The 12,802-nt window shown below is 37.9% G+C and overlaps 1 protein-coding gene across 5 annotated transcripts in view; it reads left to right on the forward strand.

Annotated features, from left to right (window-relative positions):
* PPFIA1 (PTPRF interacting protein alpha 1) overlaps window positions 1–12,802 on the forward strand; it is a 54,200-nt gene that overhangs the window by 28,477 nt on the left and 12,921 nt on the right. For 4 of the 5 annotated variants that reach the window (XM_084206999.1, XM_084206995.1, XM_084206997.1 and 1 more), the window contains 8 exons: window positions 177–239; window positions 1,245–1,324; window positions 1,563–1,695; window positions 2,398–2,621; window positions 3,384–3,615; window positions 6,836–6,987; window positions 7,566–7,738; window positions 7,862–7,955. In XM_084206999.1, the coding sequence (XP_084063125.1) occupies window positions 177–239; window positions 1,245–1,324; window positions 1,563–1,695; window positions 2,398–2,621; window positions 3,384–3,615; window positions 6,836–6,987; window positions 7,566–7,738; window positions 7,862–7,955 (1,151 nt within the window). The remainder of the gene's footprint in view (window positions 1–176; window positions 240–1,244; window positions 1,325–1,562; window positions 1,696–2,397; window positions 2,622–3,383; window positions 3,616–6,835; window positions 6,988–7,565; window positions 7,739–7,861; window positions 7,956–12,802) is intronic. The other variant, XM_084206996.1, reaches the window with a different exon arrangement.

Consider the following 12,802-nt stretch of genomic DNA (forward strand, 5'->3'; position numbering starts at 1 on the left):
ACCTGGAAGGATAAACCTTCAACTATAATCAAAGTGAAATGATGGAAGCAATCAGGGATGTGTAATTTAAGATGCATTTGTGTAGTGTTGACTGCATTTTTTTGGTAGTCATCATGGTTATGGTTTAAAAGTGTAAAGCTTATGAGTGACTTAATTTGTGATGCCTTTCATTTCAGAATTCACTTCTTCGAGAAATTGAAAATGCAAAAAAACAAATCGAAGAACTTCAGCATGAAAAGGTAGACTGCATTTCTGAAATACTATCTTGGAACTTAATTGCTGCCTTGCTACATAGCAGGATCAGATTTTAATTCCTCATAAAACTTAACATTTCCTGCTCTGTTTAAGAGAAAGGAGTTGTTATTGATTATTTTATGGTATTGTGTGCCACAGTTTTAGGGGAATTTTACAGATAATACATAACCTTTTAGTCCAAGACTTAACACACTTCTGAATATGTGAAGGGCCTGGATATGTTGGCAATTGGCCAAAGTTTGGAGATTGTGTAGAATTTTTATACTGTTGTACATATGACCTTGAATAGCAAAACCAAATGAGAAATACTTTTAAGGTTGGGTATTTTTCCATATGGTTTTCTCAAAGCATTGAATATCATGACATGCTTATGCAACTGCTAAGATTTTTAAGTTTTAAGAACTGGGGAGCAGAGGGAGAAATATTTATTAGGCTTGGCTGCTCCTTAGCAATAGCTAAGGTGCATGGTGTTCTGCTTGTCTTGGAAATGACAAGGTCCCTCATCACAGATGTTCATTATCAGCCACTTTTTTATTTTATTTAGGCTTTTGTTGTTTTCTCATTCATTGTATTGAATTTAACTGCTGTTAAATTCCGAGTTTCTAGAGCATCAAAAATGTCCAAGTTAAACGTGAATGCTTTTAGAGCCTTTTGTGCAGAAAGCTTGAACAAATCTTCTTGTTTCTTATCATCACTTTATTATAATTAACTTAGTAGCATGTGAACTCATAGCTTTTTTTAAGATACATATTGTCATTAGTAGAATCAGGGTAGAGAGGCAGCAGGATTATTCTGGGGTGCCCTTTTGTGACAGTGCTGTATTGTGTGTAGCAAAAACAATGTTTAAATAGGTAAAGGCTATATCTTAAAATCTGTTATTTCAAATTTTCAGAGAAATGAGATAAAAAATCCTAAATGTGAGATTATAAATTTGTATTTGACACTTTTTTTTTTTTAAGCATATATGTTTTTTCTATTTATTTTTCCAGGATCAACTTGTATTAAATGTTGATGCATTAAGGGCTGAAAATGACCAAGTGAGGCTCAGAGCCACATCACTTCATCATAGGTACCAGCAATAGTTTGGTTTTTTCCTATTTTCTTTAAGGTCACTATGCTAAATACAATCTTGTATATTATAAATGAAAATATTTCAGTCATAGCTATAAATTCAGTTTTAGAGGGCATATAAAACAGTTTTTATACTGCTTAAAAACAACTGGCAGTGGTGGGACAAGAGAAATCCTTTGGGTGACTTTTTTTTTTTGTATCTCCCTTTGTAAAGATGAAATGTTTTTGTGTTGCAGCAGAGCGGATTTCAGATTCCCTGTGCCATCCTCCTCTGTGGGGGACAGTCACACAGACTCCTACAGCTCCTCCTCTGTGCTGAGGCGGCCCCAGAAGGGGCGTCTGGCTGCTCTCAGGGACGAGCCTTCCAAGGTAAGGAGGGAAAATACAAGTAACAAAACAGATTTCTTCAGTGCATGAGGCTAATCAGGTGCGAGGAGGTTTTAGAATTGGGAGGACCTGGCAAAAAACTCCTCAGTTTTATAGATCTTGTGTTACCAGTTCATGGACTGCTGGTCCTTTTAATTGTTAGCAAATAGTTGCAAGATTACAGTTTGGAGGTCCTATTTTGTTTTGTTGGTGTGGTTTTTTCTGTTTTGTTTTTTTGTTGTTGGTTTTTTTTTGGTTTGTTTTGTTTTGGTTTTTTTTGGTTTTTTTTGGTTTTTGGTTTTTAAAATTTTGATAAGTGTGTTAAACACAATTTGAAGCAGTCCTGCTTTAGTGTCTGTATACTCTTATCTAACACATTACTATTCTGCAAGTAATTTTCATTTACTTTCAGGACGCATGGGCACCCATTATATAAAACAGATTCCATAGTTCCCATGGAATTGATAGCAAAATTCTACTGTAATTAAATGTGTGTTCTTCATCTTGCAGTTAAATGAAGTTTAAAGTTTCCTACATTATAGTTTTGGTTTTTTTTATCCATTTCTCTAAACATTGCTGTCTTGATGGATGCATTCAGCATGTAAGTGGACTTACATAAATTATTTTAAACATCTTGATAAGTAGTAGAGATGTCACATTTTTTCCATTTGAGCTTGGATTTATTTCTTTAATGGATTCTTGTAGGTTCAGACCCTGAATGAGCAGGATTGGGAGCGGGCCCAGCAAGCCAGTGTGTTGGCAAACGTGGCACAAGCATTTGAGAGTGATGTGGATGTGTCTGACATGGAGGACGACAGGGAGACCATTTTCAGCTCTGTTGATCTGCTGTCACCAAGTGGTCAGGCTGATGCTCAGACTTTGGCCATAATGCTGCAGGAACAGTTGGATGCAATCAACAAAGAGATCAGGTATGGCCTGTCTGCTGTGGAGCTTTTGATAAAAGTATGCTGGAAAGTGTGAATTTTCCCACGTTTTTCTGCTAAGTGCTGCTTCTGTTTGTGAGGTCCTTTGTGGTATTTTCTGGGGTCCCCCAACAAGGGGAGGAATTGATGAATCTGAATCCGTGTTCTTAGAAGGCTGATATGATATGATATGATATGATATGATATGATATGATATGATATGATATGATATGATATTATATTATATTATATTATATTATATTATATTATATTATATTATATTATATTATATTATATTATATTATATTATATTATATTATATTATATTATATTATATTATATTATATTATATTATATTATATTATATTATATTATATTATATTATATTATATTATATTAATATCTGCTATATTAAACTATACTCAAGAATAGAGAAATGATACAGAGAGAAGGCTACAAAGAATGATAATGAAAACTCGTGACTCCTTCCAGAGTCCTGACACAGCCTTACCCCATGATTGGTCATGAAGTTAAAGCAATTCACATGAAACCAATCAAACAACCGCCTGTTGGATAAACAATCTCCAAACCACATTTCAAAGCAGCAAAACACAGGACAAGCAAACGAGATAATGTCGTTTTCATTTTTCTCTGAGGCTTCTCAGCTTTCCCAGGAGAAGAAATCCTGGCGAAGGGATTTTTCAGAAAACATGGCTGTGACAGTCCCTGTTGGAATGTCACATTCCTGTGATGCTCTTTTTCCCTCAGACTGATCCAGGAGGAGAAGGAGAACACGGAGCAGCGCGCGGAGGAGATCGAGAGCCGCGTGGGCAGCGGCAGCCTGGAGGCGCGCGGCCGGTTCCGCTCGCTGGGCTCCGTGGCCCCTGCACTCGGCGGGGCCCTGGCCGGCTCCTCCCCGCCCGGCAGCGGCCGCTCCACGCCCCGGCGCGTCCCGCACAGCCCTGCCAGGGAGGTGGACAGGCTGGGCATCATGACACTGGTGGGTAACCACGGCCTGCAGGCTCCTTGGAGGAGCGCTCCTGTTCTCTAGGAAATGGGCTGTTCCTTCCTCTCCTGCTTACTCAGCTGTATTTTTCCTTTCTCTAGGTTTTTCTACTGCTTCCTTTCAACTTCTATAAAAAGTGTAAGATACATAATGATTAGGAAAAATGTTCAGAGCTTGAGTCTATTATTTGGTCAACATCTTGTGCCCTAAGTATTTATTCCTTTTGTTGTTATGGTCTTTCTTCAGACTCCTCTTTCTAGAAGAAAAAATGTTTTCTTTTCAACCACTTTCTCCATCTGCTTTAGACTTTATTTTTAGTAGTCCACTATTTCAGTGAATACTCAGCTAAAAAGTGATTTGCATCTTAATCTTGAAGACTGGGATGGTATCACTGCTATTTGAATATTAATGAGTGCTAGTGTCCTGTTTTAAGCTATTAAAGCCTGATAGGTAAAAGAAATACCTGTTAGACCTTGTGGTTGATAAAGTAGTTTAGTCTTAGGAGTTCAGAGAGTAGAGAAAGATGTTTTCCTTCTTTTGACATTCCTATGACTTCTGAGGAAGATTAATCCTTCTAGGAGCTGCTTTATGCATGTAAACACATCTGTAAAATTAAGATACAAATCTCCCCCTTTCTTGTTTACAGACATGTTAAATAAAACGAACAGTTAAAACCAAGTATTTCAGCTAAGTAGTTTTGCTGGCTTTTTAAAATTAATGTGCACATACACCAAAAAGTATTTTTTTATAAAAGGGAATAATTTTGCCTTCTTTGCATTAAAATAAAAATCATATGGCTCTAGCCATATGTCCAGGGGTCCAGGGGCAAGCAGTCTTCTAAAAACAAAGGCTATCAAAATTCAGATTGTGGAGTGTTTTATCTTCTAACATTTCACAATTATTAGTTATGCTAAATACTTCTCATGCAGAAAACCATATACAAATTTAAGTAGCTCTTTTCCCCAAAACTAGATCAGGAGAATTGTGTCTGGTCTGAAATCCAATGCAATTGAAGAAAGTGAATTGTAAATAACTTCCCTTTAGATCCTAATTGTGCATTGAAGTCACCTGATCTGGTGTTTGTAGCTGTATTTGAAGAGTTTCGTACCTGGCAACTGATTTGTGAAAGCTTGAAATCAAGAATTAGAGAACAAGAGCTTTCTAGAAACTTTAGGAAGAGCTATCATGGATTATTAGACTGAGTTCTGCTGCGTCTTCCAGTGTTTTAATAGAGAGTTGCATTAGGTTTTGATCATGTAGGCAAATTAGGTTAATGCCTGTGGTTATGCAGCTCAGTCAGTTGAAAGCCCCTCATGATTAAAAAGCATCAACATGATACATGGTGAAGCTCACAGCTCTCTTGACAAGTGCTTGTGGGCAGTTCATTCCATGTGGTGAACATTTTCATTTTTATGCTCATCAGATTTAATAGATGAAAGATCCAGTAATGGTAAAATGAGTCTGCAGTGCTTTGTCAAGAACTTGAGGAGGAACTAGATCATATTTAAAGGTCCCTTCTATGATTCAGTGAACTTATGATTTAGTAATGTAGTACTGTACAGTCAGATTGAACAAAACTTTCCATATTAATGCTGCAAAATTTACATGTATTCTAAATCAAAAACAATTAAAAGTTATCCTGTGTGGGAGGGGAACAACATCCCTCCCCGCTGTCCCACTTCAAAGGGGACCAACTTTATTTTTGGTTGCAGGCTTTTTAAATGAGAGCTATTAAACAAATTATCTAAATTTAACTTTTGTCAGCATCAGTCTGAATAAGCTGTTTGTGTAACTCTTGCTCTGTGCACTGGCAGAGGTGAGCACTCCCTGGGGAGTGAGGTACAGTGGATGGAGGATAAAATAAAAGTGGTGGTGAATTCCTGCTCAAACATTCCAGCACCAGAAAGCTGCAAAAAGAACAGAATCCTGTTACTGTATAGAAATTGGCTATTGTTGGCACTCTTTGACATTATTAAAGTCTTGTCTGCTTTTTGTGCAGTGTAGGAAACAGCTGCAGGAATCCCTGGGTTGTGAGGAGGGATGAGTGCAGATGATTTATTAAGGCTCCTGTGGCTGATCTGGAGGTTCAAAGCAGGTCTCATCTTTTCAAAGCAGCACCTTGCACCCCCAAACATCTTATTGGGGGTTTTGGCTGCACATATTTTGTGCTAATTTGCCAATGGTCCCAACACACTCAAACATCTCTGGTACTTTGGTAGATAACCAACTCTTAAGTGTTTGTTTTGCTTCCTTTTCCTCACTTCAGGGATACATTTAAGTAATCTGTGATTTAAGGAGTATTTCATACCCAGTATCTCTCTGTGCCATTGTTGTAATTGTTGTTTATATTCTCCCCAAGGTGTTTTGTCTGTACTAGTTGTCTTAGTCTGTGCTACAGTTTATAATAAATACAGCTTTTCCAAATTTCTTTTCTTTGCATGCATCTGTCAGCCTAGTGATTTAAGGAAACACCGTAGAAAGGTAAAAATCTTTAGTTTATTTCATGGTGTGCCCCTTCATCTCCCTCCCTGTCCCCAAACTCATTAGCGGGTAACAGGAACATAAAGCATTTGCAGAGTAGCTCTGTAACAAAAGAAGATTATGGTTTATTATTTTAGCCTAAGTGTGCGTTTGTTTTGTGGGTTTTTGTGTTTGTTTGCCTTTTTTTGCTTGTGTGGAGGACTGCTGTGCTGCTTTCTGTTTGCAACCACTGCTTTGTAGTCTTCATGCATCAGTGGTGAATTTTAAAAGCTGTCAGTGCACACACAAATAAGTTATTCTTTCTGTTACTCAAACTGTTGTAGCCGCAGGTGTGTAGAAACTGACTTCATAGAGTCAATGATTTTGCTAATAATTCTTTCCACAGGTCTCTTTAGTCTTTAGTTTTTCTGTCTTTGCACTTGCTTGAACTGGGCACAGTATATTCATTTTATGGCGCTGAAGGCATTACTTTAATTCTTAGCCCTATAAATAAATAAAAGATAAGTGCTACTTTCTCGTTTCAGTAGCTAAGACTGAATTTAGTCATTTGTCACTGAAGGTAACAAGAAATTCAGAAAGAAATCAAGCAAAAAATAGGCAACTGCAGAAGGGTAAGGGCAAGAGTGATCCTTTAACACTAAAATAAAATTCTTCCTTTCACTGTTTTGCGTAGTGTTGGTATTGCCTTCATGTTTTGGCATTGCCCCTGAAGTTTTCCTTCCTTTCCCATCAGTCTCCAGCTTCCAGAGAAGAGGTACGAGATGACAAAACCACCATAAAATGTGAGACATCACCACCTTCTTCACCTCGCTCCTTGCGCCTGGACAGAGTCCAGAAAGGAGCTCTGCACACAGTGAGCCACGAAGATATCAGGGACATCAGGAAGTAAGTAAGCTGGGAATCAATCAGACATACTAGGAATTCAGTGTTCCACAGTATCAGAATAAAACCCCAAACTGCAGAGCTGTTCAGCCTGTAGGATTTTAGTCTGAGTGTTTCTCAAAAGTCAGGAGTGTGAACACTTAAATGGGTGACTGTTACATAAACATTAGGAATGTAGATTTTGCTAATGCTTAGAAATGGCAATGCTTTTGGTACTCAAAGTCTGCATTAAGTTTTCTTCATGCTTGGGATATGAAAAATGTAACTCTTAACTCTTTTAAGTTTTTATTTAGCTATAAATTGAGAAATAACTTTCAAAATTGCCATCACTTTGATGGACAGATACTCTTTTCAAAGTACCTAAGTATCTGAGATGGATTCCACTCAAGTATTTTGAACTTTGTGTGCCCCTTTCAGCCAGAAACTTGTGCCTCAACATTTCTTTTCATAATTCATAAAATTAAATGAAATTAAATGTCATTAGTGAGTTACTGAACTTTGATTAACTTGCACAGAACCCTGAATTTACCTCTGGTGAATTTGTTGTACATGGGCTCCTTTATGACACTTTTTTGGTACAGTTCAACAGGTTCACAAGATGGCCAAACAAGTAATCCTAGTAGCAGTAACAGCAGTCAAGACTCCCTTCACAAAGCCCCCAAAAAGAAGGGGATCAAATCCTCCATTGGCCGCCTGTTTGGCAAGAAGGAAAAGGGACGACCTGGACAAGGAAGCAAGGAAGCTCTAGGACAAGGTTGGTTTGCTTTTTCTTAGACAGAGAGAGAGATGGCCCTGGAGCTTTGGTTTTACACATTCCTGATCAGTAATATTACAAAGGATTAAATTGAGAGTGATTTGAGTTTGGGGTTTTTCGTAGGTGGCCTGGGAGAAGCAGATGGTTCCTCTCAGGATGCATTAGGCCTCAGCAAGCTTGGAGGTCAGGCAGAGAAAAACAGGAAAATGCAGAAAAAGTAAGTTATCAAATATTTTTATTCCTGTGTTATTCATGTGTTGCTTTGTTTAAAAATGCTGTGGTTTTAGTTTTTAGTTTGGTTTTGGGGTATTTTTGCCTAATATGGTGCTATGGCTAATAAGCCTCTGTAGATTTTTTTTTTTTTACTATTTTTCCAGAACATTAATAGCAGCATAGGTCATGGTAAATTTGAAAGAAATTTAAGCTGAAAACTTACAATTGGACTGCTGTAATAAAGAAATTTGGAAATAGAAGTGGACTCTTATCAAATTCCCTCTAAATTTATTATATTTCATACCTGCTTTGGGAGGTATTAAATGTAATAAATTATAAATACCTTCAATTCAAATGGGAGATTTCCCAGAGTTGTCCTTGGCTGTTCTTTGCTCCAGATTGTGGAGGAATTGTCAGAAGGGAAGCACGAGATGCTGTGTGCAGACATCCCTCCCTGTGTATGAGTTTGCTGGATATTTTCTCTGTCCCTCTGTGTTGCAGCTGCTGGCAGCTTCTCTCTTCACTAATTTTTTCACTTGTGTTTAAGATTGTCCGTTGAAATCTTTTTCTTTGCACCATATTGCCCTGGTTTCTTCAATTTTTTTTTTTTAAATTAATTGTGACTATTTCTTTTTTATGGCACCTTCTATGCAGTTACCCTTTCCTAGTCATGAGAATTTTTTCACTCTGTCCCAGAAAATCTTTAGTTTACTGCTCACTTTTGGAGTGTCTGTTTGCATGCTTTGTTGTTTCCAGACTTGGAACACATGAAGCAAAGACTAATCATAGGTGAAAAAGAGACATTGCTACTGCTAGAAATCCTGACTTGATGCTTATATGGAAATACAGGAAACACTCATATTTATATAAGTAGGATCAGGCATTCCTTGCATTTTTTTCCTCCAATGCTGAACCATATACCTTAAACTTCTGCTGCTTCTGTTCTGTTCAGCTGTCAAAAAACTGATGAAGGTCAGACTTTCCGTGCTTTCTGAAGACAGACAGTAAATGCTGAAAAGAAAGGGTGCTAATTTTCCCTTTGAGAGCTATTTCTTGCAGTACCTAAGTTCTATTAACTAATAAGAATAATGCCTGGTGGCTGCTAATGAAAACCAGCAGCGTGTTGGTTTGAAAAGTCAGAATGGAATGTGAGTTTGTTTGGATAACAGAAGGCTCAGCTGTTTTTCTTCAAACTGCTGCTCTGAAGGCAATCATATATTATTATGATCTGGTATTTTCCCTTTTCTATAGAGCTTTAAAGTCATACCACATCTTGGTTGAATAAATAGTTTTAGTCTGGTCATATCTAAGGAGTGGTAAGGTCTGTTCTTTGAGCAATATAGGTATTTCTCAATACCAGCCACAAGTTTCATTCTCAAGTGAAACAATCCATACTGTCTTGCTTTAAGAAATGCAAGAAGTGCAGTTGCAGATAAATCATGGCTTTTCTTGTAAACATTCTGCTTTTCAAATATGTGCTGGCATTACTTAAAGTACAATTTATGGCTGCATGTTGCAGATTGCTTAAAAGGCAGCTGTCTCTATTAAACAAATGAAAACTTTTAGTTTGGAATTGCCTTCCTTAGCTCTTCCAAAGCCCCTCTCCATCTCTTCCACAGCCCATTTAGGTGCTGGAGGGGGCTTTAAGGTCTCCCTGGGGCCTTCTGTTTTCTACCACTCAATGAAATTAAAACAATCATTTGAAAAATCCCAAGTAAGATGCTGTCATGCCATTGTTCAGAATCCTGAGGGGTGTTCTGGACATGGGAAGCAGTATTATCACAAGGGCTCAAAGATCCCTTGCTGCCTTCTTGAGATGCTCCTTATCAAAAAGAAAAAGTGGCAGAGCTGCTCTGAATTGCTTTTCACTCTGATATTGGAGGAGGGTGGGTTAAAACAAATTCTGACTGGCTGTTTGCTTACAAAACCTTGTATTCAGCAAAAAGAATTCCAGCTACCTGAATGCTTGGAACAACGAGAGCTCATTCTATTTATAGCTCTCTAATCCCTATTTGCTCGTTTATCTTTCTGATTTCTGCTTGCATGTGCACAAACAGGCTGAGGGCAGTGTTCAGTGTCTGCTAACAAAAATGTATTTATAGTTACAGAATTAAATTACAGTACATATTATCTGTCTGGTTTTGTATGCCTTTGAGTTCAGTTTAATCCTAGTTTTATATTTGTCTTTCATTATTTTATTTTCCTTTTGTTTACCATTTGATGTGGTAGTGCAAAATCAGGGTAAGTTTGTATTTCTTTTATTAGGATTGTTGTGCAAGTATGATAAAACTCGTTTGGATTTTTTAGCAATATATTAAAACCTCTATCCTTTTTTCAAAAAAGTCTGATTATGAGAGGAAATACTAGATTCAAAAGAATATATTATGAAAATGTGTTGCTGAAATAAATCCAGTGTCACCTAGTTCAGTGTGAAAGCTAGTTTGGTGTCTTGTCTAAATTTGCATGGTGTGAGCTTTTATAGTGGAAATATTAAACCCTCTTAGATTATTTTTGTAATCTGGGATTTGAAAGTTGTTTAGCGATAGTAGGTATTTGTGTTTCCAAGGTAGATGTATTTCTGTAAAAGTGTTGTTTGGTGTTTACTAAACCTAAGTGGCTCATAGTGCTGTGTTCATCTCCTGTGTGAGCTGTGGTAGTGACAGTGTTTGCCACAACTGTGTTTGTGCTTTTCTGGCTACAGCACCACCAACTTAGTACTGTATTCACCAAAAAGGAAGGCAACCCTAAATTTAATAGAACTCACACACAAAGCACTTACTGCATCCCTGAACTCAGTCTAGAATAAGGATATTAACTTTCCCCTGATGCTCTGCCTATTTCCATCTCATGTTTTACAGCTGTTGCTTCTCAGTTTTTACACCCTGAAGCTCAGTCACTTCCATCAGTATCACTCTCTTCCCCACACTGCAGTATTTACTGTTTCTGAACTTCTTCCAAATCAGTCCTCTTCAGTTCTGTCCAAGAAATCTGGGATGCAGCATTCCCCTCTGGCTATGAGCTCTCCATGTATGCATTCCCATGTTGTCTCCTGATCCAGTGGCCAAATGATCCAGGCTGCTTTATTTTCCTTGTGGAGTGAGCATGTGCTCTCCTGCCACGAGCCCTTCTGAGCACAGCTATTTCACACAGTGGTCTCTGGAGGGTCCTGTGCACCTCTCTGCTGCCTCAGGCACCACCTGCAGCTTTGACATCATTTCTCACTCCCTGTGACCACAGCTTTTGTCCTCCCCAGCTGCTGTGAGATGCCTCTGGAATGTGTCTAACAGCGAGCCTTCCCCCCTTGCAGCAGCATGTTAGGGCTCCTGTTCCAAGGGAAGCTCAGCCAGGTTTTTTATTAAGTCTCCAGACATCTCTCCCTTGGTTTGGTCACCTAGGAGTTATTCCAGTAGCCAGCTACTCTTCTGGCACTCTTGCATACTTCACAGGGCCAGATTTGTACCAGTTGTTAGTGCTACTGACACCACTGCAATATTTTTTTCCTCACAAAGATTCTGGATTTTGCACCTATTTCCTAACTGGTATAAATAATGGTTGGGCTGTGAGACTCAGTTGGCTGGGCAGTTGTGATCTCTCAGGGATCTGATCACGTTTTACTGGAATGCAGTGAGTGTCTTGGTGGAGTTTGAACGGAATAGTGGGAAAGGAGTTCTCTGCTATAGGAAGAAAACATCAAGGCATCACTTGCAGATGAAACAGCAGCTGCTTCTGAATTCTTCATATGAGATGTTTTGTGGCTGGGCTACATCTTGAGCTTAGGGGTTAAGGATTTCCTGTGCAAGGAAGTTTTTTATCTCTTACTGCATATGAACAAATTCTGCAATTAATTTTCCACTTCATGGTTGCTTTCCTCTTTGGATCCATTGAATAATTTCTTCATAAACTCATCTCATAAACATTTTTTTTCTTTGTTTGTTTTTATTTTTATGTGTTTTCCTCCATCACACAATTATTTTCATTCTACATTACTACCATGAGTTTCAAGTTGGCATCATAACCTCTCCTTACATTTTTGATGTATTCCTTGTATTCTACTCCAAAGAATTCACTGTTTCATGGTTACCATGAAGTATACAATGAGACTTAACAGAACTGCCAGAAATGACACTGATATTCTCTGAACTCCACACAATACAACCACCAAAAAGAAAGGCATAGGCACCAATTTGGAAGCTAAAGTACTTAGAAGAAACTTTGTGTTCCTTTCTGGCAAATACAGTATTAAGCACTTTGTTCTGTTTTTACCATACAGTGTTTCATATGATCTTATCAATTTATTTTTCTAATTTTAAAATCTTTAAACAACAAAGAGAAGCAGAATGAAATGTGTTCAGGGTTAATTTATTGTGGAATGAATGTAATGTGTTCCACGGTAGCAGGGAAAAGCTGATCCTTTTTTCCAAATTCAGAAATATGTGTCTTTTTGAAATGTACAAATATGTCTAAGCTTTTACAGTCTTTCTTGGTAGTGAAATTCAGCTGCTGACTGCTGAACACTGTTCCACCTTAATAGATGGATCCCAAAATGGTACCTGAATGATTATTTGTAACCAGTTGTCTGGCAGTGCTTTCCTTCCTCTCCTTTCCCATTCCTGGAAAGCATATTTAATTAGCACAAATTACTGGGAGGTTCTTCCAGAGCAATAGGAATTTATTGGTGTGCAGGTGAAAAAGTGCTATATTGATATAGTATATAGCTATATAGTATATTTATTGCTTCATTATTGCTTTTTAATGTTTAGTTACCTATCAATATAACATGAGGATCCCAAATATGTCTAAAAGAGCTGAATGCTGCATTTCCATTTTGTAGGAGTAGCAAAGCAGCTCCTT

Source organism: Fringilla coelebs (assembly GCF_963513975.1).
Source record: "Fringilla coelebs genome assembly, chromosome: 6".
NCBI classification, from domain to species: domain Eukaryota; kingdom Metazoa; phylum Chordata; class Aves; order Passeriformes; family Fringillidae; genus Fringilla; species Fringilla coelebs.